This window comes from Tiliqua scincoides, chromosome 3, assembly GCF_035046505.1.
Source record: "Tiliqua scincoides isolate rTilSci1 chromosome 3, rTilSci1.hap2, whole genome shotgun sequence".
NCBI classification, from domain to species: Eukaryota; Metazoa; Chordata; class Lepidosauria; order Squamata; family Scincidae; genus Tiliqua; species Tiliqua scincoides.
The window spans coordinates 90,235,472-90,260,688 of NC_089823.1; the positions used below are offsets into that span (position 1 = coordinate 90,235,472).

Consider the following 25,217-nt stretch of genomic DNA (forward strand, 5'->3'; position numbering starts at 1 on the left):
TTGATTCCTGTAAGTTGCCGCAACCCCACAACTGAAGCCTTATGACCCCTTTGGGTCCCAACCTCAAAGTTGAAGAACACTGCTTTAGAGAATGTCTTCTTTGTCTTGCAGTTCATTGATATTGGAATAGTTACAAGTATTGAAGTAAATCACAAACAAGTGGATGTTGCAAAAAAAGGCCAAGAAGTCTGTGTGAAAATAGAACCTATTCCTGGGGAGGCACCTAAAATGTATGGTCGACATTTTGAAGCAACAGATATACTTGTCAGCAAGGTAAGTGCTTTGCTGTGATTTTTGATTATTGCACAGACTTGAGGATATTGGGCCTATTTTGAGATGGGATTATATTCCACCAGTCCTGAAGATTCAAATTCATAGCTTGGTTATGCTTTGGATCCAATCCTGCTCCTAAATGCCTAGGTGACAGTGGTGCCCACATGTGAATGTGTTACAGTTTAGGTTGATATGCTAGTTGTGTCTCTTCCTGAATGGCAATGGTCTGGCCCTGGTAATACATATTAGTGACATCAGGTTAGATTGTTGTAATGTACTCGGGTTGTTGGAAACTACAACTTGCACAGGATGTGGCTGCTAGATTGACTAGGGCAAGCCGTGGGAAACACATGTCACTCTCAAACAACTTAATTGACTTTCAGTTGGTTTCTGGCACAATTCAAATTTCTAGTCTTGATCTTTAAGGCTTTAAATCAGTGTTTCTCAACCTGAGGGTCAGGACCTACTAGGTGGGACATGAGCCAATTTCTGGTTCGTTCCCATTCATTTAGGCACAATCCTACCTTCCGCTGGAACAGGCAAGCCAAGAGGCTTGCACTGTATCCAGCACAGGATAGGGGCCCAAAGCGGCTCAGCCAGAGGCAAGGGGAAACTTTCTGGGTAAGGCACCTTTGCCCTATGGGTCTCCTTGAACTTCAGCCACCTCAGGAGGTGGCTCAAGTCTTGGGAGAGGAGAGCAAAGCGACTTGAAGCAGCTCCAAACTCCCTGGGAACAGGGGTTGGGATCCAGCATAAGTGTTGGATCCCAGCCCCACCTCCTGATCCCCACCTGCCTGCCCCCGGGGCCACCCACCCTGCCCCCACCAGAAATGCCTCCTCCCCACCAATGCCAGAGCCTTGCGTTGGCCCAGTTGGGAAGCCTTGTCAGCCTTCACAGGGTGGTGTACCTCTGTGTGCCGGCCTGGCTTATTTCCGAGGAGGTGCAAAGATGCTTTAAGGCACGCTTGCGACCCTCCTGGGCCAGCGCAAGGGACTTGCATTGGCCCAAGTGAAGGGCAGGATTGTCCTTAAATGTTTTATTTTTAACAGACTTGATGCTACCATGGTATGTGACTGCATTTGGGGAAATGTAACAGATCTCTGCTTTTAATAGGCTGCTATGTATATGGGACTTGCTCCTGGGCATGGGTAGGATTGCAGCCTAGGTTTGTTACAAAATTTTCCTGCTTGGTGATGTCGCTTCTGGTCATGACATCACTTCTGGTGGGTCCTGACAGATTCTCATTCTAGAAAGTGAGCCCCAGTACTAAAAGTTTGAGAACCACTGGTATAAATGAATTGGGTTTAAATGGTTCCCATCCTCCCACGTAAAACCTGCCTGTATTTCAAGATCTTCCTCAAAGGCCCTTCTCTAAGTCTCTCTAGTATTGGAGTTATGATGGAGGGCTACCCAGAACAGATATTTCTTGGCATTGGTATGATGGTTTATAAAACTCTTTTTCAGTGAAGCTCTCTTCTCTGCTGATCTTCACAGGCTAGGCAAATGTACTGCTTTTCAGATGGCCTTTTCAGCATTTTTTTGCTGTTCCTTGCAGCCCAAAGAAACTAGTTAGTTATCCATTTCCTGTTGTGTTCTTGTCTTTTTATATATATTTTTGTATTATGAATTTTATGAATTTTAAAATTTTGTTGTTTTGTAGATGTGTTTGACAAAAATGTGGAATAGATGTATTCCCAGAAGACCCCTGCTGGATCAGGCCAGAGGCCTGTCTAATCCAGCATCTTTGTTTTCCACAATGTCTGACAAAATAAAGAGCTTAATTCCATTTGACTGACTCACATACTTTTAAGGAGGCTGGTGTACCTGTAAGATATTGAAATTTGTTTGCTCAAATTTGCACTCTTCATCCATCTTTGGTTGCTTGGGCAAGAAACTGAAAAAATACTTTAAGAAGTTAACACATGAAGGAAGAACACAAGCCTCATAGTAGGTTTGGTGAAGGCAAAGTCCTTATAGCCAAAAAGGGCTGGCAGCACTGTTCCTCACTGCACGGCAGCTTGGATCTAAGCTCTGTACACCATTGAGCTTGGTAACCCAGAGAAGTTTAGTGGCGACGCATGACAGCATAACCAAACATCTAGAGATGCTGTTGTGATGTCATGCAGCCAAAGTGGTCTATGCACAGGCACGGACCTTTTACAGGGAACACTGGCTAGTTGTGACTGAATGGAGAGTGAAGTGGCCCATTATCATTAAATTCCATGTCTAAATATATCTTAAATATGTTCTATCTACAGATTAGTCGTCAGTCCATTGATGCCTTGAAGGACTGGTTCAGAGATGAAATGCAGAAGTCTGACTGGCAGCTTATTGTGGAGCTAAAGAAAGTATTTGAAATCATCTAAATTCTCAAGCAATGGGCAGGCTGGCTTAAACCCACACTTCCTATTACAAAAATCACCAACAGTTTATAATGAATATGCTGTTGGATTTAATTAACAGCTGGGGAAAAATATGTGGATAAAATGTTTTCCATGAGAAACCAAGTAACTTACACTGGTTTGACAGTGGTCAATTTACATGTCCCTGTGGTTCCAATGTGCCTGTGCACCTTCCCCACTGTCCTTCCCTTTATACTGGCTACTGTTTTAAAGTTTGCCCTTCCCAACTCACATCCCCAAAATAAAAAAGTAAATTTTTTTATGACTAAACTCAGCTCTCACTTTTATACTGGTAAGTTCAGTACTGCAGTATTTGGCTAACCAAACTCCTGCAGATTCTGTGATTCTTGGACTTCTTTTGATGTAAGAAATGTTTATTTATGCATACCTCTTCCCCCTTGATTTTTCAACATTCTTTTTGCTTTGTGCCTATAGAAATTTTTTTAAGATAGAAAAATTAGGTCTCTGTATTTGCTTTGTGTGAAACAATGATGTAAAGCATAGTTGGCTGCCTTTTATTGCTTGTACAGTTTATGAAATTTGACAAACTGTAATCGTAAATGCTGAGCTGCAAATAAAAGAAATGGGCATTATTGTCTGTTACATTTAATTCTTGATAAAGGCAGTACAGCATAGACGTGTTTAACTGCCCTGTAAAAGTTTAGTGAGACCTCATTCCTGCTCATACAGGTACTTAGAATAGAAAACATCAGCAGTTAGTTCAGTGCCCCAACATATAGGTGTAGGTCTGTAATGTGATTTCAGGCAGAAAAAGCTATACTGATGCAAAAGCAGCACTACTGTTGAACTCCACAGAAGTGAAACCTGTTTGGCAAGATGGCTGCTATTTTAGTTCAGTGAACTAGTCTGTGAGCAATTGGCTCAGAGTCTGTGGCATATTCCCTGTGCCATCCTGCTTCTCGGCATCTCTCTAGCCTGGCCATAGACCAAACCTCATGAAATGGAAGAGATGAGGTAAGCTGATGTGCTGTATGGATGTAGTGCTGGTCTGTGGCACAGTAAAATATAAAAATTACTGGTCTGCTACAGCAGACACTTTAAGTACCTTTGGTGCAAGCAAGCCATGAATTCTTCCACAGACAGCTCCTGACATACTGTAATTAGGTACAGGGGCCCTTGTCAACAGTACCACCAAAGGCAAACAGCCATTACTACTGTTCCATATGCAATGTGTCAACTGTTTCTGCATCAAGAAAAGCAGAATTTTGCAAGTGCCATTAGTGAATGCAGATGTTACTGAAGTTTGATAAACTCTAAAACTGTCAGTAAGTAGTATGGGGTAAATAGTGTAATATACTTATTGGGCACTCACAGAAGATTTCAGGGGTCCCTCAGTGCTTAGAAACATTTATAATTTAGGGGCCTCCCCTTTGAAGGGGTCCACTTCAAATTTTGACAGAAAGGAAAAGAATCTGGAGGTATAAGATTTGTTAGCTCTTACTGATTTCAGGCTCAGTAAATTGTATAATCATATATACTTGCAGTAAGCCACAGCCGCCTGCAAAGGTAAGGACTCCTTCATATGGTGGAGGTCTGTATGAAGTAAGTTTACAATACCCACGCCAACCAGCCAAAACAAACTGGGCATGATCTCTGCCTTCAGAAACTATGCTGAGGTCACTTTGGTTAATAAAAGGTCTGCTCAAGTCCTTAATACAGTGGTATTCTTACTGGGGTGTCACGATGCCCCAGCCTGTGGGTCCTGGCCTCTGCCCCCTTAAGGGGCAGGAGCAGCCAGGAGACAGGAAAGCAGCAGTGTGATCCGCAGAATGGTGCTGCTCAGGGGGGCTGCAGGGGCTTGGGTGCACTTGCCCAAGCCTCCTGCAGCCTCCCGCACAACCTTCAGCAGGGCTCCCCATGTCAGGAAAAGTGAAAGGGGAGCAATCGCGCCCTGCTCTGCAAAACCAGGAGTGGAGCACAATTGCTCCACTTTCCCTTCTGATGGGCCTACAGGGACTGGGGTGCACTCACCAGTCCCTGCAGCTGCTGTGTGCAGGGAGCCCTGCGTGAGCGCCTGCAGTGCGCCCCAGGTCATGGAAAGGGAAAGTGGGGCGATCGCGCTCCGCTTTCGCTTTTGCGGGGGCAGAGCAGATTGCTCCACTCTTCCTGACCTGGGGCGCCCTGCAGGCGCTCGCGCAGGACTCCTGCACACAGGGACGGGTGAGTACATCCCAGTCCCTGCAGCCCCCTGAGCAATGCTCATGGGGATCGCCTTGCTGCCTCCCCCCTGCCCCCACCAAGACTTATGGCGGGTTCCAAACTTTGAGAGTTTGAAAACAGCAGCCTTAATAGCATGCAGTATTCTGAAAAGAGAATCAGGCTAGAGCAGTGGTTATCAAACTGGTGGGTTGCAACCCACCAGCTTGTGTAACAAAGCCCCATTCCCTTTAAGGAGCAGGGGGGAAAGCAAGTCCCAGGATCATGCCCCTGTGGGGGGAGGGGGGGCCTATTTTTTAACAAACCATGCATGGTCTGGGGGGTGTGGGGAGCCTTGCGGAGCACTTGCAGCACTCCCTGCGGCTTCTAAACCGTGAAAGTTCCAAGCGTGACAAAACCAGAAATTACGCTTTTGATTTAATCGTGCTTGGAACTTCCACTGCTTAGAAGCCAAGGGAAGCTCTGCAGGGCTCCCCACACCACCTGGACCCTGGAAGCACATATGGCAGTGATTTTCAGCCTTTTTTGTCTTGTGGCACATTGTCAAGGTGCTAAAATTGTCAATGCGCACCATAAGTTTTTTGACAATTGACCATGCTGTTGGGTTCAATGAGCAGAAAACTATTTGACATTGGGAAGGGGAACAGGAAGCTTACCAATTATGTTCAGTTCTTTATAGGTCCCTCACTTTCTAGTAGCCACAGAAAAGAGCAGTAAGCTAGGGTGGTACACTGACTAGTCCAGCCCACTAGAATCCTAACTCTCTTCCTAGCCGCCTTTCATTGGATTCAAAAAGCAAATTATTTGAATGGAAGCAAGTTGAGATTGTCAGAATATTCAATTATGCAGCCAACATCAAATTGTCACAACTATGCTTAGCTGTGAGAGCACTGTGGTCTTTCTCCCAGAAGCAGTAACAGATAATTCAGGACACAAGAAATATTTAACTCTGAAAAATCTGCACAGCTGACAAATACTTGGCATGTGATTGGAGCAGCCTAGGGCCAAGCCATTAAAAAAAAAATCAAGTTAGACCACTTAAATCAGTTACTGATGCATGTCCCATTGTACAGTGTCCATAAGCTCTCTTGAATGCATTGGGCAATAAATGTTTAATAAAATTATAGCCATAGCATCCCCGCAAGGGAGGAAGCATGTACTTGGCTGATTTCTCAAAGCTGTAGCATTTAATTAGTTGCCAACAACAGAACTGGAACACAAACAGAATCTGTACAAATTACATACAGTTCTTTATTAAACAATTGTAAACACTTCACTGTAAAAATCCATAAAACTTTTATAAACAAACATTTTGTAAATAGATTCTATACTACAATAAAAGAATTAACACAATTATTTACATGCAATACTGACAAATTTGGCACTTTCTTGAAAGGAAATGTACAAAACACTTTCTCCGTTAAAAAAAATTTCAACTTATAAAAACTTAGCTTTACTATCATGCACTTTGCAAATACCTCACAAGCACTTATGGCACAGCTACCAGAGAGCTCCAGGCTCTCACCACACCCTTTTCTACAAGATCAGCTCAGATAACTTTTAATGTGCTTCCATAAGTTTGTTGCAAAACAACTTGAACATTGTCAAGAATGAAGTCAAATGCCATGTTCCAAACTGATTCTACAGATTGCTGCATCAGCCTGTAGGAAAGAAAATGAGCTGGGCTGAAAACCAGACACAACCAATTGCAATCACATACTTTCTGAAGTTTTCTGTGGGGGGGACGGGGACAGTTGACTCAGCAATTCCATTTTTGGAAATTGTTATTTTCCTGCTTTTGGAATAGCAATATTCGTCAAGTCATCAGTCACAACACACATTGCCTACCAACTGTAGGCAAAAAGAAGTTTGCGGAAATGAACTTCCCTCCTTTCTCCTTTACCTCGAGCCCTTCCCCACAACTGCTCCTAAGGGGCAGAGGACACTCAGAGACAGAATGTTGAAAGTGACAGGGAGGGTGGTGCAATTTCCATAAACGGGAAACTAAACTAGATTAACTAGCTTCAAATGTTAATTTTAGTGGATTGGAGTCAGACATGTGTCATAATTTATAAGTAAAAAAATGTAAGGCAGAGGTTCAGAAGGGTGCTATTCAGTTGGACATCTCTGCAAACGAATAGCTATAGAAAAATATTACTACCATACCGAAATGCTACTTGAGGGAAGAAATGAGGCCACAACACAAGTAGTGACCTACTGCTGTAGTTATTTTGTGAAAAGGAATAACAAAAAGCCCCCAGAAGCACTAAGAACAGGGGGAAAAACATGCTGCTGTGTGTCATTACCACAAAGAGAGAAATTTTCCACATTTTTTTATTTAGTTAAGCTTTCATAACTACCTGGTAGGCTACATATTTTTTTTAAACTCAAAAAATGTAAAGTTGTAAGTCCCAAAATGAAGTTACCTTTTCATATATTTTATAACCAGATCCAACTTTTCCAAATCTTTTTCTTCTATCAGATCAGTACAATACTTCACAACTTGTAGGATATCTTCCTCCATTGGATCTGTGAAATCATATGGACACACAGAATTAATTACAGGCCTCAATCAGAAAGCTAAAAGCTTTACATCTGTTAACTTTGGATGTGGTTAGAGAAATAAAACATTTTCTCCTAAACTAAGTTCTGTCTGCATCCTTCCATTCCTAGAAAAGGTTGTTGAGAGATTTCTTTGATCCCATGAACAATGCTCTTCAGATAAGCCTGCTTATCTGACTTCTTTTGTGTGGACTCCTGAATCAAAGCAGGAAATACTATGCATGCCTGGATCACCTCTAGAGTGCTCTACGTTTCCTCCTTTGTTTAAAAAGCTCAAACAGAGGAGTGATCTTGCTCTTTCTCCAATTAGGTTCTTTTAAAGCACCTGATGGAGGACATCGAGGGAGCCAGACTGCTGCACTTCAAGGACCAGAACACAGCAATCTCACCCCCTTCCTCCACACAGGTGTTTGATGCAAAGTAGGCAATGCAGAGCATGCTGGAAGTGCTCATGCCCCGAAGCCTCCACCCAATGTGAATGGGCTCATTCAAATCATAGATGAGCCAGCCATAACCTAGACAGCAGAATGGTCTTATTTTTTTGCAGGTTTTGGCACTGGAGTGTTTTTACAAAAAAATGAGAACTTCAGGAAGTGGTGTTAAGAGTTTTTATTTTGTAATTGCTGAAAAGTCACACCTCTATTCATAGGGACATATTTTCAGATCACATGCCTTTCAAAGGTTACAGGAAAGAGATGGTTACCAGTTGTGTGAAATAGCTGAGAGAGGTTTCGTAGGTATCTGTTAGGACCCACTCTTGTGTCATCAGTGCATAAAGATTAATATCAAAGGCTGCAGAAAGACCTAACTGCTGCATTTTTCCTATTTCTAACAATTGACTATAGCCTTATCTGCTGACACTATACCACCTATATAATCTACCTAGTAAACTTTTAAAGCTATTATAATTTATAAAAATGTTCCCATAAAATAGATAACACTACTTTCTGCATTTTTTTCTTGGGGGAAAAAACAAAATCTGTGAAAAAAATACTATTAAAGAACACTTCTTCCAATAAGGTGTGATTGCTGCAGGCAAATGAATGCCTGTGAACTTTATTATTATTATTATTATCAACAACAACTAGGTATTTATATACCATCTTTCTGGTCATTGGAGTACTCCTCTGACTTTATTCAAGGCGGTTTACATAGGCAGGCGTTTCTAAATCCCTCAAGAGGATTTTTACAATCATAAAAGTTCTCTCTTTCAAGAACCAACAACATTTCAGAATGTTGAAACAGCTGGTTTGAAACTTCCTGGTTTGGTCTCACTTCTGGCCTCCAGTTCTCCCATGCAGGTTATATATGTAATGAACTAAAATGGGAGTACATCTTTTTCCATCAATCCAAAGAATTGGTCAAGTATATTTTGTACTTCTAAAGCATGATCTTCCTTTTCTCTCCATTCAAGGAACAAACCTACATTCTATTCAAAGAGAAAAGGAGGTGGTGGCCCTAGAATGCAATGCTTTCAGTTATACGGGGAGTCTTGAACACTGGGATTCTTGCTTGAAGATCTTTTTTCTGCCCTTTCCCTCTGAATGGAAAACATTTACTTACATAAAAGCTATGCAACATTTCCATTAGAATCATCGTAAAGCTACAAATTTACCTGATATAGTTGTAATCCATTCTTTGAGTAAGGCCTTAACATCATTGAATTCAATAGCTCCAGCTAGATTAGGGGCCTGAGGCCTAGGAGGGGTAGACAATTGTGGCTGTGAAATGGATGAGCTTGGAGTATTTGCAATTGTTTGCACTAAATCCACCTGTTCAGAAAAACAATGTGTATAAACATTATGCTTCTTTGAAGTTTTTCTTATCATCTGAACTTGAAGCCAAACACCCAAGACAGAGAAAACAAGAGCAAAATATTCACTTGTGACAAAGTTACCTGAGAGTTGACAGTGGTTGCTCCTTCTTGTTTTAAGAAGTCATCTATTAATTTCTGTGGACTTCCACCAGAAATAACCATGTTTTTTGCAGGGCTTCCAAAAAGCTTGTTTTTCAAAGGACTGTGGCTCTTTTTCACTGGACTGGCTTCTGCTTTTTTCCTACTTTTTTTCTTATTTTTCAAAACTGGTTTCAAGTTCAACAAAGGATTCTTTGATACTGGGGAAAACAAATAAAAATTATCCACCAAGTGATGACTAAAAACTACACCTCCAACCTACAGCCAGCCATTTCTAATATAACTAACTAAAATATTGGTATAGTTGCTGACAAGCCTAATGACAGAACTGCAGCTATAGACTTACCAGTGGTATTGGTTGTCTGCTGAAAAATAGTCTCTATGTGTTTTTGCCTTTGATCATACGCCTGCTTGAGCTCCTCCTGAAGCTCAGAAGGTAGTGCAGCAAAGACTTCAGGGTCCACCTGAGCAATGAAAACATCCATTTGTAGTTATGCTACCAGTCTGTAACATCTGAGGTTCACTTTTCTGATTTGTTTCCATCATCAAAAATGACTTATTTTCAGTTTAACCCATTATCGCCCAGCCCACAGGTGTATTCTTTTGATTCCTGTTGCGTATATGCATCGGGCAGAAATGCCTTAAAATGCAAAAGGTGTTCTGCTGGTTCTAGTTTTATAGAATATAAAGGTCTTCAGAGTTGTAAGGAAATAGAAAGACTTTTCTCTTACAGTAAATGCTGAGCACATTAACTAAATTATTGTGGTGTGTGAAGGTCTACTGGTATGTAATTTAAAAACACATTCTTTTAGAATACATTTAAAATAATTCACCTGAGAAAATGCTGGCAGTGCTATTACATTAATCCCTGCATCATTGCTTGATTCTTGGAGATCTGGTATTTGTAAGAGAACAGCTCCAACTGGATGCTGTGGAAAGCTAGTATTGTATCCATTTACTGGCTCCTTTTTGCTACTCTTACAAGTCTCTTCTTGTTGAAGAGCATACATTTGTTCTACTTGTTCTCGAAGATTGGGTGGAAGTGCTTCCAAGACAGATGGATCCAGCTACAAATAAGAAATATCATATTTTAGTTTTAGCAGAAAAGAGAAAAGTCTGACATCTTTAGTATGCACAAGTTTTACAACAATTCATTACAGGCGTGCCCCTGTATCTGCAGGGGTTCCATTCTAGAATCCCCAGCGGTTAAGTGAAATCACTGGGCTTCCCTGGGCCTCCTAATGCCTTTTAAGGCATTAAAAACATCACTTCCCATTTCATGGAGAAACTGGAAGTCACACTTTTTTAAACGTTAAGGTTCAGTCTGTCCATGGTCACTGCTGGAATCAGAGAACCCCCTTGCCTCCAGAGGGGAGGGCCCCACAGACCTGATCCGTGGATAAGTGAATCTGCAGATATGGGATCCGCAGACACAGGGCTCCCCGGTATATACATTCTTTGCTAAATAAGACAAAAATGATAAACCACAAGTAGGAGTGTGTTTTTTTGGTGGTTTTTCCCTGAAATTTCTTGACTAAAATAACAAATTGTGGAGTTATGTGTTTCTATTCCAAGGGCACACTTTAATCAATTATAATTATAAAAGAATAATCACTTTAAAAATGTACCAAGTAGGTTATATACGGTCGGTAGATGCAGCCACAGTATTATTTCTAACGGGAAATGTTTCTGGAAAATATCTTTAACACCAGAATGTGATGTTTTGTGTTTTTATTAGGATATTTTAACATCAAAAAGGCAGTGCTTTGTGTTTTTATGCGTTTTTAACAAAACAACACACCCCCAACCATAAGATGACACTTTTTCTTCTCTTGGTACAAGTTACCCGCTCAAATAGTAACTATTTGAATTTGTGTCCCTATGCGTGATCCTGACATATTGCCAGTGTTAAAATGGAGCTTCTTATACTTGTTGCAACTGCTAAGCATGGGCAGATGTCAAACCCCATTCACATGGATTTCTGCCCTGCAAAAGCACTCACTTGAAAGCCTCAACATTCAAGTTATCTTGCCAGATCCTTAGCACTGTTATGCTGTTGATAATAGCAGGACAGCTTAAATAGGTAAGAAGCTCCATAAGTAACCAACTGGAAATTAGATTTGTTTTATTAGCAAGCTACAACATATGGTTCATACTTCATGAGCGAAGAGACCCATTAGTTATAACTGCTCCCTGGTGGAGGTATTCCCTGGTATTCCTACCTCTCACCTCTGCACTGTCTTACCAGTGCCAGGAGATGTGGAGACTCTGCTGGTGCAGAGCAGTGACTGCTCATTGCTTGCAGCAGTGGCCTACCTCTGTGATACAGCATGTTGCCTTTTGCAGTAAAGGACCTTATGCAGCTTTGGGAGACCCACATAGGATTGGACTGTAAAACTCCTTTTTACTTACCTCAGTAGGTTGTCTAGCTTCCAATGAGTCTCCTTGGATCTTTGCCAGCTATTTAGCTGGTGTAAGACTGAGGAGACTCAGGTGTGCTGGGTTAAAGGGTCTTGATGGTTTGGCCTACCTCCTGCCCGGATACTCCCTGAGTCGCTCCTGCCTCCACCTTATCTCTTCAGTGGGATGTCTGGGAGCTGGTGGTGTGTGCATGGGGCCTTCAGCCATTTGTGGTGGTGGCCCCATCTCGGTACTGTCTGAGTGGCTTTGGAGCTGTCAGCTTGGGACTTACAGCTGCGGGTTGTGAGATCCGCTGCCATAAGCCCTGGACAGGATTGGGGCCTGTGAGTGTGAAATGAAACCCAGTCATTGAATTCCCCCTAAAGAACACATTGCTCATCCCTCTAAATATTATTAATTAATTCACATATATCATCTGAGCACTTTCAAAAGTTCAGGGAAAGTATCAAAAATTGAAGAAAGGGAGCAGAGAAAACACATGAGCCCCCCTTTATCTGTTACATTCCTCCCTACTGCTATCATCAGATAAACTGCTTTCTGTAAAGAACAGGTAAAAATTCAGACCTCTCTTTATATTGTTCATACCAGACAAGAATGTTTTACCTGGGAAGGTGATGGGACCTCAATACTTAAATTAAGTCTTGATTTTATACTGATAGGTGTGTGTAACCCATTGCAAGTCACCACAGGCTCAGATTTACTGGGTATATCGCTGACATTAGATGGTAGATGAGTTGAGAGAGATGGTAGCACTGTGCAAGCTTTTGATGCAGAAGATATTTCAAGATCCACAGCAGCCACAAATACTATCAGCGCAGAAAAGACAAAATTTTTTTAAAAATACATTTCAAAATACCTTATTCATACACTATGAATGTGATCAGACGACTGTTTCATTGACTTGTATTGCAAAAGGTACAGTTATTCATGCAATACAAAGTAAATGATAAATAATTTTTAAAAAGGAAAATGCTTTCCTCCAATAATTTGCAAGGAATTTATACATTCATCATTTCTATATTATATTGAATTTGTTGGAAAATTACTACTGTAAAGGAAGAACAACTGCTATTTACCAACCTTCCTTGCATTCTTCTTCTGAAATCTTTACATCTTTTGGAACTTGTAGAAAATCAATAATGGAACTGGATCCACGAGGCAAGAATCCTGACTGTACTGATGAGTGAGAGGAAATTGCTGTATTTGTTTTATTAATGGGAACTAAATGATGTACTTGAATTCCAACCTAAAAAGCAACAAAAAGGCCACCTTAATTGCAGAAGGGTAGATATAAATTTTAGAGAAACAAATTGTAAATGTGATGGCAATTCAAACAAAATCCAATTCAACACTACCTCTGAAATGCTGCTAGTGATATATGAAAGTATATAAATTATGTGTGTAAACCTTTATGTCTCTGAACAGGAAGCCAAAGATAATCATGGAAAATTCAACATCTCAGTTGGAGATCCTGATTTTCTTACAGCAGTTGTCTTTTAGGATCTTACTTGAGACCAGATTTTTGGTCATAAAAATTTATTTTGCCTCAAGCCTCTCAAATTCTTAGAATTTATTATATACAAATCATTTATTCTATACAAAACTGATGTGAAATATGTTAATTTGTAATTTTATCATCTGTTCAGAAAATTATGACAGTGCACAACATGACCGTGGTTTATCAAAGAGGGAAGGCAAGCAAAGCCCACATGCTTCCTCTTCCAACAGGTGTGCTGCTAAACATCACTGTCGGAACTCAAGCACTGTAGTCTAGAACTAGCTACACTGGTCTAAGACAGGATGTGACAGCAAGTTAAAACTGCTGCTTGACAAGCCAGGACTGAAACATCATGTCTCTGCAACAGAGCTGCAGTGACTCAGCTTCATGCTGATCAACAAACTGTGATTATGTGAACTAGGCCTGTAGATACTTTTGTAGAAAAGAAACACATGAAAGAGATTTGATATTCCAGTATTCGAAAACTCACCCCTCTCATATCTGATATATTCAATTTCATTGTGTGAAACATATTTAGCATCTCTTTCCCAATCACCTTTGCACTATCAGTTGCATGGTCAAGTGATACAGTCCTGCAAAGAATATACATTTAAAACTGCATCAAGAACTTAACTTTTTCTCTGTATTGTTACCAAAACTGACCAAAAAATATATTACCATATAAAAATATGTCAAGCAAGCTGGATTTGAATTCTATACAGCAAAAGACCGCACTAAATGTTACATGAAAACTTATATCTGAATTTGAGGAAAAAACCATGTTGGAAGACCATTTCCAGCAGAAAAACCATGTACATAGATACTGGCACATGTGTTTCACAAATTGCTTACCTGGCAATATTGTCACAAATCCCATGACCTCCAAACTTTGCTGGTTCTACAGGGGCCCCAGCTTTTCTGACCATGACTTTGAGAGTTAATCTTTTGCCTTTCATACCAGCAGCTTCTAGTCTATGCTGGATCTCTTCTGAAAGACTCAACAGGAAAGCTTCTGCTTCTTTTGGCTAAAAATAACAAAAAACAAGTTGAGTTGTACCCATGTAGGAAGGAACAGTCTAATTTTTAAGTCATAGAGTCACCTTGGACATTCTTTTTTTCCTGTTTTTGAGTGAATTTTTCTAGAAAGCAACCCAAGAACATAACACATAGTGTTTATATAGTGAGTACTCAAAAGTACTTTACATACAGAGTCTCAAGCAACACTGCAGCAAAACATGTAAAGGAGGGTCAATGTAATAACCCAAGCAAGTGGAAACTGCAACAAAATGTAACAAGGACAGTATATACCCTGTCCTCAAAAAAGTACTCCTGTTCAAAGCAGCTGCTAGCATGGAACAGGAGCTCTGTAATGCTGTTCAGGCTTTGGTGGTGGAAGAACAGATTGCCTACTTGTACCTATAGTTCTCTGACTGGTTGTTTGAGCACACACACACACACACAGTGGAATTCTATGCATGCCTTCTGCTCTTGTTCTCTAGGGGAAACCCAGTACACAACATGTTCCTTGAGAAAAGGAAGAGGACCCAACTCATCAGCTCCACCGAGAACCACCCCCTAAGTTCAAATGGAAGAAAGTTCATTGGAAGAAAGATCTAATTGTTTGTGCCAAACCTGCAGAGGAGATGGTCATGAATCTGCACAGATGACCACTTGAACAATTACAGGTAAAAAACCTATCCTCCTCTGAAGCGTTTCTACAGTCATACACAATGGAGACGAGCTAGCTTCCCCTTATGCAAAGATAGGTGCAGCTCCATCAGGAAAAGATGTTCTTCTGATAGATGTCTAGAACAGCAAACCAAAATGAGTTGTCAGCTCTTGACCTCATCTCCAGAATGGGTGTGCAGAGATCTGTCATCTGGTCCCACCACCACACTGTCTGGAAGAAATCTGATGAATTTACGCAGAGGGCAGAGCACACAGTTCACTGGCCCTCCATGACAAAGTAACGGTTATCAGAAGCACCATTCCAAATATGAATTGGTACAGGTCTGTTGTAGCAAGAGGTTCAAAGAGCTTGTCCTATAAGCTGGAACAGGACGAAGGACAAACTCTGTGATGGAAACAAAGTTAGATAGATCTTCAAAAACCATCTGAGCAACAGACACAAGAGACTGGATACATTGTCTATTACTCAGTGGAGGATAGCAAAATGAACTCTCAGAGTCAGCCATACCCAGATATTTCAGATGGATACTGTACTGTAGGAGATACTGGATGGAAGCAAAGCTGTTGTTGGGTACCATATATGCACAGAAACTCTAACACTTTGCTGAACAAGTCTTGCACACTGAGGTTTTTCTTGAGCGGGGTAAGTTGTTCCCTAGCTCTCCTGTGATGCCAACTAAAGTTGGATCTTCCACACCACCAAGCTTTAGTGTTTCAAACTTGGGGTGTAGTCTATAGCCTTGACTCTGGGACCAAAAATTTGGGCTGGCGGCAAGGTGAAACTACTCATTCCTTGCCAGACTTGGTTGAAGCACAGCCCATATTTGCCTCAGGGATCATGGTGTTACCAGGATGCAGTAAGTGTTGAACTTGTATGTCCTGTTTGCGTATTAGCAGGAAAGGGGGAAAATATGAGTTTATAGAATGGGGTGGGGTGCCTTCCTAAGGGATTAGGTTCCCTATGAAGCAGGGATCTTCTGACTGCCCATTTCACCTTTGCTTTCTCAACTATAATACTTAACAGACCTTTTGGTTTTGAAAAACAGATAATTTTGCACTGGGACACAAACCAATACTTTCAAAGGTTTCTACCTCCAGGGTGAGTTGCAACCTGATTGCTGGTCAGTCACGAAGCTTTAGCTGCTAGCTGCGAAAGAAAATGCATGGAGCCATATGGAAAGTGAAACTGAGCCATAACGCGTGTTTACTCATGAATAGGTGAACCTGTCCGTGTCCATTGGAAAAGTCAGGCAGAGAGGAATCCAATAACACCAGAACGGTCCTGATCCAATGAATGCAGCTCCCCAAACACACCCAAGAAGGAAGTCCCTTCCTCTAGGGGTCTCAAAACCCCAGCCCGGGGATCAGATGCGGCCCACAGCGAGCCTCTATCCAGCCCGTGGCCAACCTCTGATCCCCTGAGAGCCTCTGGCCCAGCTGACCAAACACAACCAGAGTTGTGCTTGTGAGGTGGGGGCATGGAGGTCTGTTTAAGTGTGTGCTTTGGGCTGCGCTGGTGCTTGGAGAAATCGTTGACATTTGAACCCATTTATTTATTCATCTAAGTTCCATCTCTAATGTATTTATTTAAATTTTATATTTAATTATCTTTTTCGGCCCTTGACACTGTGTCAGACATTTGATGTGGCCCTTCAGCCGAAAAGTTTAGAGACCCCTGCTCCAAGCTAACAAATGCATTAAGCCCTATGGAAAGTGAAACTAGCCTACATGTTCGCATTTACTCACAAGTAAGCAAATATGCCTTGGCACATGGTCAGGTAAGGCAAAGAGAAATGTAAGGCCACCAAAATGGTACCAATCTGATGAAATTGAAGGTCAACAAATGTTCCAAAAGGCAGCCTCACCCCCTACCATAAAAAGAATAAAACAGAGGCTTGAGCTGGTAAAGCGAATATTTTTCTGTTTTAGACTTTTAAAGCTAGGTGGGTCCTGATAGCAATATGGTTTAAATATAAGAGCTTAAATTGAACTGGGCACTGGGTAGGGCTGAAAATCTTACTGATTTTTTGTGTGTGTGGGGATGTTATTGCAAGAAGGCTACAGAGAAAATTCACTTGTTGGAATAGGACTGGCTTCCCCATACTTAATTATTTTATTTTACTTATTTATAATTATTTAAATTTGCTTGATGATGTACTGGCCATGACATCACTTCTGGTAGGTCAGTCTAAAAAGTGGGTCCCAGTGCTAAAGGTTTGAGAACCACTTCTCTAATTCATTGTAAAAGATTCCGGTTCACAATATACTATATACAGTGAACCCTCTGTTATGGATGGACCTCTGTAACAATCATGTTTCTGGAATGGATTAGCTTTGTAAAGCAGGGGTTCGCTGTACTCAGTTCCATGCAGGGCAATGGTCACAGCTGCCAGGTCACCCAGCTTTCCTTTTGTAGCTACACACTGCAGGAATGATTAGTAGTGGTGGGTAAACTGTCTTTTAAGAAGGCTTGCCTGCCATTATTGTGTAATGCACAATAATTGTGTAATATTATTGTGCAATATTGTGTAATGTAATTGTTGTAAGCCGCCTTGAGTCCCTCCGGGGAGAAAGGCAGGGTAGAAATAAAGTTATAAAGCCTCCAATAAAGCTTCTAAGAAATTCCAGGAGTCCCCTGAAAAGTTCAAGAAATACTGATACACTAAATTCAAGTCATGCCAACCAGAGTCACTCTCTTGTCCTCTCTACAATGACCACGTTTTAGCATTAATAGAGAATACCACCACCACCACACAGGAACTTCACAGAGTAAAGAGCTGTCATGTTCTTTAGAACAGTGTTTCTCATACTCCTACAAGGAAGTTGGGAGCACTGTAGGTGTGTGTGTGTGGGAGGAGCTATGGCAACAATGTGATCTCCAGGATTGCACTGCTGTTGGGGAGAAGGGGAGTTTTGCAACTTACCTGAGGGAGTGCTGGCCTTCAGGGGTGTGGGGAGCCCTGCAGACACCTCTGCAGGGTTCCCTAAACCTCTGCAACAGTTAAAACAGCAATCAAAAACCACTTCCTGTTTTCAATCATAAACTGGAAATGGTTTTCAACTGCTACAGAGGCATTTACTGTTACTGAGGCTTGGGGAACCCTCCAGAGGTGTCTATAGGGCTCCCTGAACTCCTGGAGACTGGCACCCCCTCAGGTATGTTGCAAAAAACCCCTCCAGCAGCAGCAGTGCGATCCTGGGGAAAAGGATCTGCTTTAGAGGAAAAGGTTTAAAAGTCATACATAAAAGCCAGGGCTTTCTTACCTGGGTAAATCTTATACCATAGTTGATCTCAGCAGAAATAGATTTTCTCTCTCTCTCACGTCGAACAGGTCTATCATCCAAACCACGGCAGAATCTGTAGAGCATCTGACCTGTTTTAGGACCAAATTCTTTCTGGAGTTTTGACATACTGACACACTGTAGATCTCCACAAGTTTTTATTCCCAAAGATGACAATTTAGATTCCATTGTCCTACCAACTCCTGTCAAGGAAAAATAAAACATTGTTGTGTTTTTATAACTAAGAATTATCCTTAATTTAGAAAGTATTGTAACAGTATTTAAATACAGTTTAATACAAATGGCTTTTAATTATTTGGCCAGAAATTGTGTTCTCTCTAACTGCACATATTATAGAATTAACAGAAATTATGAAGCGTTAAATGACTGAAAAGCAAATAATGGAAATACCTAGATTCTTTTTGGAGCTATTTACTTAGCTTTTACTCTTTTTATATTTTTCAAAGAGAAAAGTAGCTCAACACTGATACTTCTTAGGTCCAGTACCAAAGATCTGTAGCCATCTAACATAGGTGGGAACACATCAAATAACAATTTAAGCATTGGAACACATCATGTGCTCTTCCCCACAACTTTTACCACAGACAAAAATACCTATAGCATTTAAATTGAGTCACTGCCAAATTTATGGCAGTGAGAGGGGCAATGTGAAGTGCCTTTAAAAACAGGACAGGGCATACTAATAGAAAATTACCTGGAAGATGGATAATTAGTTGATTTCTGATAAAATCATCCACTTCTTCTGGTTTTAAGTGGTATTGTCCATCTGGTTTTGCTCTGCGAGTTGCCATTCTGGCCAGCAAAATGTTTGAACCTATAAAGAATTAGTAGATTGCAATGGAAGATGTCTGTATTGCTATTAAATATCACATTTTGGAAGATACCATATTTTGGATTTCTTTCTGAATCACACTCAGTCCTCCCAGAAAAGTAAAGTAGCTGTTAGAATTTATGCCCCAAAACTCATGGTCATAGGAAAAGACAGGTTCACTGTCAAAAGCCATTCTCATCTGTCAGCCTTCACGTTGAACTTAGGATTGGTGGTTATGGTGTTAGTCAATGATGATTTTCATCTGGGTACATTGTTAGCCAGATATATAGAGGCTACATCTGATGTTATTTCTTACAAGTCGATGCCATACAATTTATGCTACTGGCTATGTGTCAATGTAGCAAACAAAGAAGATAACTTTTCACATTTTATGTTCAACACTTTGGAGGGGAGGACTGCACACCCTGTTGACCCCTGTCCCCCACCCCATGTGTTCTGTTTGATGCAGGCATGGATTCTATGGACATATAACGCACGTAGAGTTTTTCTGTATTATTGGAAACTTTATTACATAAAGAGACCTACGTGCATAGGATCTATGTGCATGACAAATGGAACGCATAGAGATTGGGGCAGAAATAGTATATGAGATCTTGCTCCCCTTACACTGCAATAAACGCAATGTGTGAAAAGTGCCAAAATGAATGTACTTTCTAGTACTGAGTCATACAGCTGAAAAAGTTGCACATCTATGCAGTTACATCAGTATGAGGGCTGTGCATGCAACCAGTTCTTCAGAAATGTTCCCTGCCAACCTCACAAAAAGCAATATTCACCTGGGGTCATTATCCGTCCCAGTCAGTGCTGGAGGGGTAAGTCAATTTAGTTTTACCAAAATCACTAGGTGTCAGAAGTGGCGAGCACAATTTAAATGAATTAGATACAGCCCATGATACTATCTACCTCATATTAAGAAGGATTTTAATTTGTGCAATATTGTACAAATATTTTATATTTCCTTAATTTACATTATTTATATATAAATATTTCCAAATAAAGTACCAACCTATTCCAATGGAAGCAGGACATTTGGTTTTGCTTTTTATTTCAGTACGGATAGCGTTTGCTAATTCTTCAGATGTCAGTCTCGTCTCTGCAAGAATTTCAGTGATATCTACTAACGCTTCATCACAACTTACTGCTTCAATGTTATGCGTATAGCTATCAACACAAAGTAAGGAAGTGAAAGATCAGCAACAGTTTATCAACTGTTGAATACAAACATGTAGCAAGTAACAGCCCAATCCCGTGCTGCCCGGGGCGCCCAGGCTCGGTGGCACCGAGAACGGCTCCCACCGGATCCTGCATGCCCCGCGCTACCGCGGGAGACGCCTTGGGAGAAGGGGACTTTTGTCCTCTTCTCCCGGGTAAGGTAAGCAGCCCTGCAATGGGGCTACCCACTTTACCACTGACCAAAAGGTTGGCGGTAAAGGCGCGGAGCCCTCCCCAAGCGCCTTGGATCCTGCGGAGCAGAGCTCCGCGGACCTGCCTCCCTCCCTCCTCTGGCACGCCTCCTGCCCACCCCCATCCCCAGAATCTCCATCCCTATCCCCATTCCCATCTCCTTCTCCCTGCCCCCCGCCAGCCTCCCCCCTCCCCGGAATGCCTCCTCCCCACCCCCACCCCACCTACCATGCGACGTGGCTACCGTGGGCTAGCACAGGCGGGAGCCCAGCGGTGAGGCTTGCAAATGTGCCTTATGGCACATTTGCGACAGTGCTTGGTGGCATGGAGCCGTGCCGCCGAGCACAGGATTGGGCTCTAAGTTTCCTACTGTAGAGTCATTTCCCTGATAGCTTTTTCCTATAAAGCTGCATACATTTATATAATTCTGTTGCACTGGGCAATATATAGATAATTCTATATTCTTTTGAAGCAGTAATTTTACGCCAATAAACAAGAGCTGGAAAAGAAAGTTTAACATACAGAATGACAAACGTTTGCCATAAATCTGAAATAAAACTGAAAATATTAAAAGCGTAAGAGGGATATTCTTGATGTGAAAGGGACAGGCACAGATTTTCATTAATGTAAAATGCAGGAGATGGGGGTAGACATGCATAGGTTTATACTGTGATTATTCTATAGTTAATGTGATAATTGTTTTACCTTGCTAGGGTTTCATACATTGTTTGTGCAACTTCTTTGTATGCCTGAAAGTCATACGGTACAGCTTGTAGATTTGGACACAGTTGTTTTGCCTGCCCAAAGAACATTCCATTCTTTATACCAACTTGTCTAAAAACAAACACAAATAGCTTTCCCTTAAATCCAAAGTATGAGAATCAGTGAAGCTGCAGGTGCAAGAGATTACCAATGCAAAACACAACATACACATTACATTGGATGTTAATGTATACCTGTTTTAGCTAGAATCTCATTCCATGAAAAGCTAAAGAGGGATTCAAACCATGCATTGCTATATCTCCTTGAGTAAAATTGCTTGAGATGAGCAAAGCTTGTAGAATTGGAGCAAGACGTCTTTGGGATAGACATCTTTGCAGGGGACAGAAGAAGACCTCTGATTTCTGACAGAAGCTGCAACCTCTGATTAAGATAAAATACAGTTTGCTCTTACCTGGCTTCATAGCTGCAAGAAGCAATTTCAGCCATTGAAGAAACAGAGATATTAAAGTCAGTTCCATTCAATTGTGTTGAATCTAGATCATCCTCATCTAGTAAGTCATGTTTACTGGTTCCTGTTTGAAAAATATGTTGTATTATTGTCAATGGGTAAAAACTACTTTTTATTCACAAAAATTTTATTATTCAATTTAATTTTATGAAAACATATCATTACATTAGATTGTGTAATCTGGAAGAGAAATGATTATAATATATTTTAGATGTGTACTTCAAGAGTAATAAAGAAAACAATAACCTTTCAAATATTATATGCCTATATCATAAATATGCCTTCTCATAATTCGTTCAAACAATAATAATTACAACAGTTGTGCTTGAGAGCAAGTATCCTTGCAAATATTAAGATCTTAAGCAAAATGACTTTTAGTGGTATTTTATAATTATTATTTATTATGGAGCCACTCAACTAGTTCTCTTTTGCATGTTGGTGAGATCCAAATAGAACCGGACCTTCTGAAAACATCCAACATACATTTCACTCCTATATTGCACTGGCATATCCAGTGCCAGATTGCAGGGGGTCCTGGTGCAAAGCCCTGCACCAGATGCCCCTTGTACACTAGATGCCACTAGTATTGGGGGTTTAGGGGTCAGCCAGGATAGGTGGCTCCTTTGATTGGGTGCCCAACCTGGCCAACCCTAGATGTCACCCTATAAAAGGCATGTTGCTGTCCTGCACTTCAGGGCCAATGCAGACACCTGGGGGCCCTGCAGGTGCAGCAGTGGCTGGTAGATACCACACTGAAGCAGGTAAGGTGGTGGAAGGAAGAGTCCACCGGGGAGGATCAGGGCAAGGGGCAAGAGGGAAGTGGATCTTAGTGGCAAGGGCACACAGAGAACCCTATCCCACCTTCCCAGTCTGGACCTGCCCCCTAAGACTCTTCAGCTGGTGTAGGTCTGAAGAGACTCACTAACAGCCAGGTGGCCTACAGAGAGGTAAGTAAAGAAGATTTTAACTAACCTCTTCTGGGCTGTCTGGTCTCCCCTCCCACCATAGCATGCAATGAGTGCTCCGTTAGTGGCGTTGCATGCTATAGACTGGCAGGGGATAGGATTGGGATACGAGTTACTTCTTATTAAAATAAAAGTAGACAAAGAATATGGCAACTGAATAAACAATTCACGCTTCAGTCAATTTGCAAACCAATACTAAACTTTATATCTTCTAGAGATTACTTGGGCATACAATACTAAAATAATCTCACAGATAAATTAAAACGCACAATTAAACCTGTTCTAGTTACTTTCTTACAATGTTCAACAACTTATAGCATGCTGTTGGCCATTACTACTTCATAATATATGGAGTAGTGCTATTTCAGATTAATAAACAAAACAACGCGAGCCTTTAACTAATGTATTTAGCTCCAGCCAAGATAGAATTATGTTAGTAAATTATCCCTAATCAAATGTGTACCAGCAAAAATATCTAGTATAGAACTACAGCGTACAAGACCAAGCCAAATATCTGTTCTATGCAGATTCTTATACTGTGCATATCCCTACATTATTTGAACAAAAGCATGCACAGACTTATTACTTCATTAGAAAAATACAGTGGATGCAAACACATCCAAAAACTAGAAACCTACCCTAACTTGCTAATGCTTGTTTTGAAGGAAGAGCATAGAACTTGGATTTGGTTTTCATTCCTGCAGTCTACTGTAACATATGGTAAAAAGTTATGCATTTGTAGTAGTGTGCTCTCCAATATTGGTGAATGACGCTACAAAAGTTACAAAACAATTTGAGATGAATCATGATGCAGTCTTCACATAGGTGAATGTCAGGACAAAAGAATGTAATGGATGAAAGATGTGAGAAACAGAGCACGGACTTGAGCAGCTATCTTGATAGTTTACTGTTCTCATTCTGATGGGCTCCAATCAAGTTACCCAACACATCTGAGATTGCAAATTGGAGCAAATCACGCCCCAAATAAAAAGAAACAAGAACAATGTCTTTAGTCCATTTCTTCCTTTGCCCTGGCATGTTGTCATCTTGTCTATCTTGATGAATTCGAAGGACTTCTCCACAGTGTAGCAGATTCCCCCCATAAGCTGATGGTCACTTCATGTAATTTCAGGGCAATGCAAGACACACTGTCCTCACTGGAAGGCAAGGTAGAGAATCTCTCATCAAAAGTTGGGAAACTAGACAGGCGCATGGTGAATGTGGAGCAACGGATGGAGAAATCAGAGGCCAGGACCCAAGTCTGTGAAAAAGAAATCGCTGAGAATAAATCTGTATCTAACGTGATACAAAATTGTTGCTCTTTAGATTGAAGATATTGGGGTTGAGGGATAGGAAGTCTAAAAATATTCACATCTTGAGAATCCTGGCAGATGAGAACAGGATCCTAAACCATTCATTGTATATGTATAATTCCTGATCTCTCTGGTTTGGAGAAGTTCTCTCAGTAGAACAATAATTACCTGCTCTCAAGGAAATGCTCCAAAATGGAGATACAGAATGAGAATGACAGCAAATGTTTAAAGTAACACAACTGCGGATGAATAAAAATTAAAAGCTGGTTTTGTAAGAGATCCAAGATTCAACTGCTCCTAAAAGTTTGTCCAGTAAGAAAGACAATAAAAACAAGAACCATCATCATTGAACAAGCAATTTGTTAAAGAAGGAGCTGACACTGTAAATGCCTACATCTGGTCAAACTAAGAGATTTACAGATTCTTAAAAAACTTCATCTAGCAGACTGCAGAGAATCCAAGAATAGTATGGAGAGGTACTGAAAAAATGAGGTTTATTCTGCACTGGAACATGACTATTAATATGCAATAAAATGGGATTAGATTTCATTCAGATTCACAGATGTGTGAACTTTATAGTTTGCACATGATTACTAGAACAGAATTCACAGTATGTTAAATATACAATATTTGTACTTATTTGCATATATAAAGGTTTATTTGTGTTCCAATGCCTAACATGGGATTGTTGGCTTGCAGCATATAGTACCAAGATATTTCATGATTAAAAGATCATCTTGTTTTCTTTCAGAAGCTTGTAAAACTGGGAATGCCACGCTTTAAATAAATATTAGAAATTATGAAAAATCTCAAAATTTATTTTCTTCTCTTGCTCTAAGAGCAAGTCATTATATTTTTTAATCAAATAAGCTGCAAATCAACTCACAGTTTAATAAAAGTACATAAAAAGGTTTATGGGGAATTATGAACTAAAATTATGTACTAAGTTGTGTACAAAACAGAAAAACCTACCTACAGGTAAAGTAGCTGCAAAGTTAAAAGCCACATAGGTATGTCAACACAAGGGATAATGGGTGAGATTTAGCAGATCTGGTCCACTCATGCATCAGAGTTCACCTATTCTGCACTATGGGAAGGTAAAGCCTTTGCAGTTACATATTTCTCTCTTCTTCCATTCTTGACAATGAGCACCTTATACAAGACTATAACATTTTAAAGCAGCATGCTTTGCTGCACTATACATCCAATAATTTGCTTCCAAACACACAA

General features: G+C 40.8%; 2 protein-coding genes across 3 annotated transcripts in view; one reads left to right on the forward strand and one right to left on the reverse strand.

Annotated features, from left to right (window-relative positions):
* Positions 1-3,279, forward strand: part of EIF5B (eukaryotic translation initiation factor 5B) — a 36,337-nt gene extending 33,058 nt beyond the window's left edge. The window contains exons 23-24 of the mRNA XM_066620966.1: positions 112-273; positions 2,533-3,279. Of these exons, the coding sequence (XP_066477063.1) occupies positions 112-273; positions 2,533-2,640 (270 nt within the window). The 3' untranslated portion in view covers positions 2,641-3,279. The remainder of the gene's footprint in view (positions 1-111; positions 274-2,532) is intronic.
* Positions 3,280-6,207: 2,928 nt separating this feature from the next.
* The window catches only part of REV1 (REV1 DNA directed polymerase), a 66,298-nt gene continuing 47,288 nt past the window's right edge, over positions 6,208-25,217 (reverse strand). Inside the window, exons 1-16 of one of the 2 annotated variants that reach the window (XM_066619543.1) lie at positions 23,313-23,344; positions 21,653-21,773; positions 21,184-21,312; positions 20,081-20,235; positions 18,937-19,056; positions 18,204-18,424; positions 14,103-14,275; positions 13,741-13,843; positions 12,833-12,998; positions 12,356-12,558; positions 10,165-10,398; positions 9,678-9,795; positions 9,314-9,531; positions 9,032-9,188; positions 7,281-7,383; positions 6,208-6,515 (exon numbers count right to left, since the gene is read on the reverse strand). In XM_066619543.1, coding sequence (XP_066475640.1) covers positions 6,404-6,515; positions 7,281-7,383; positions 9,032-9,188; positions 9,314-9,531; positions 9,678-9,795; positions 10,165-10,398; positions 12,356-12,558; positions 12,833-12,998; positions 13,741-13,843; positions 14,103-14,275; positions 18,204-18,424; positions 18,937-19,056; positions 20,081-20,235; positions 21,184-21,312; positions 21,653-21,687 — 2,247 coding nt within the window. In that variant the 5' untranslated portion in view covers positions 21,688-21,773; positions 23,313-23,344 and the 3' untranslated portion in view covers positions 6,208-6,403. Of the gene's footprint in view, positions 6,516-7,280; positions 7,384-9,031; positions 9,189-9,313; positions 9,532-9,677; positions 9,796-10,164; positions 10,399-12,355; positions 12,559-12,832; positions 12,999-13,740; positions 13,844-14,102; positions 14,276-18,203; positions 18,425-18,936; positions 19,057-20,080; positions 20,236-21,183; positions 21,313-21,652; positions 21,774-23,312; positions 23,345-25,217 lie in introns of those variants that run through there. The other variant, XM_066619542.1, reaches the window with a different exon arrangement.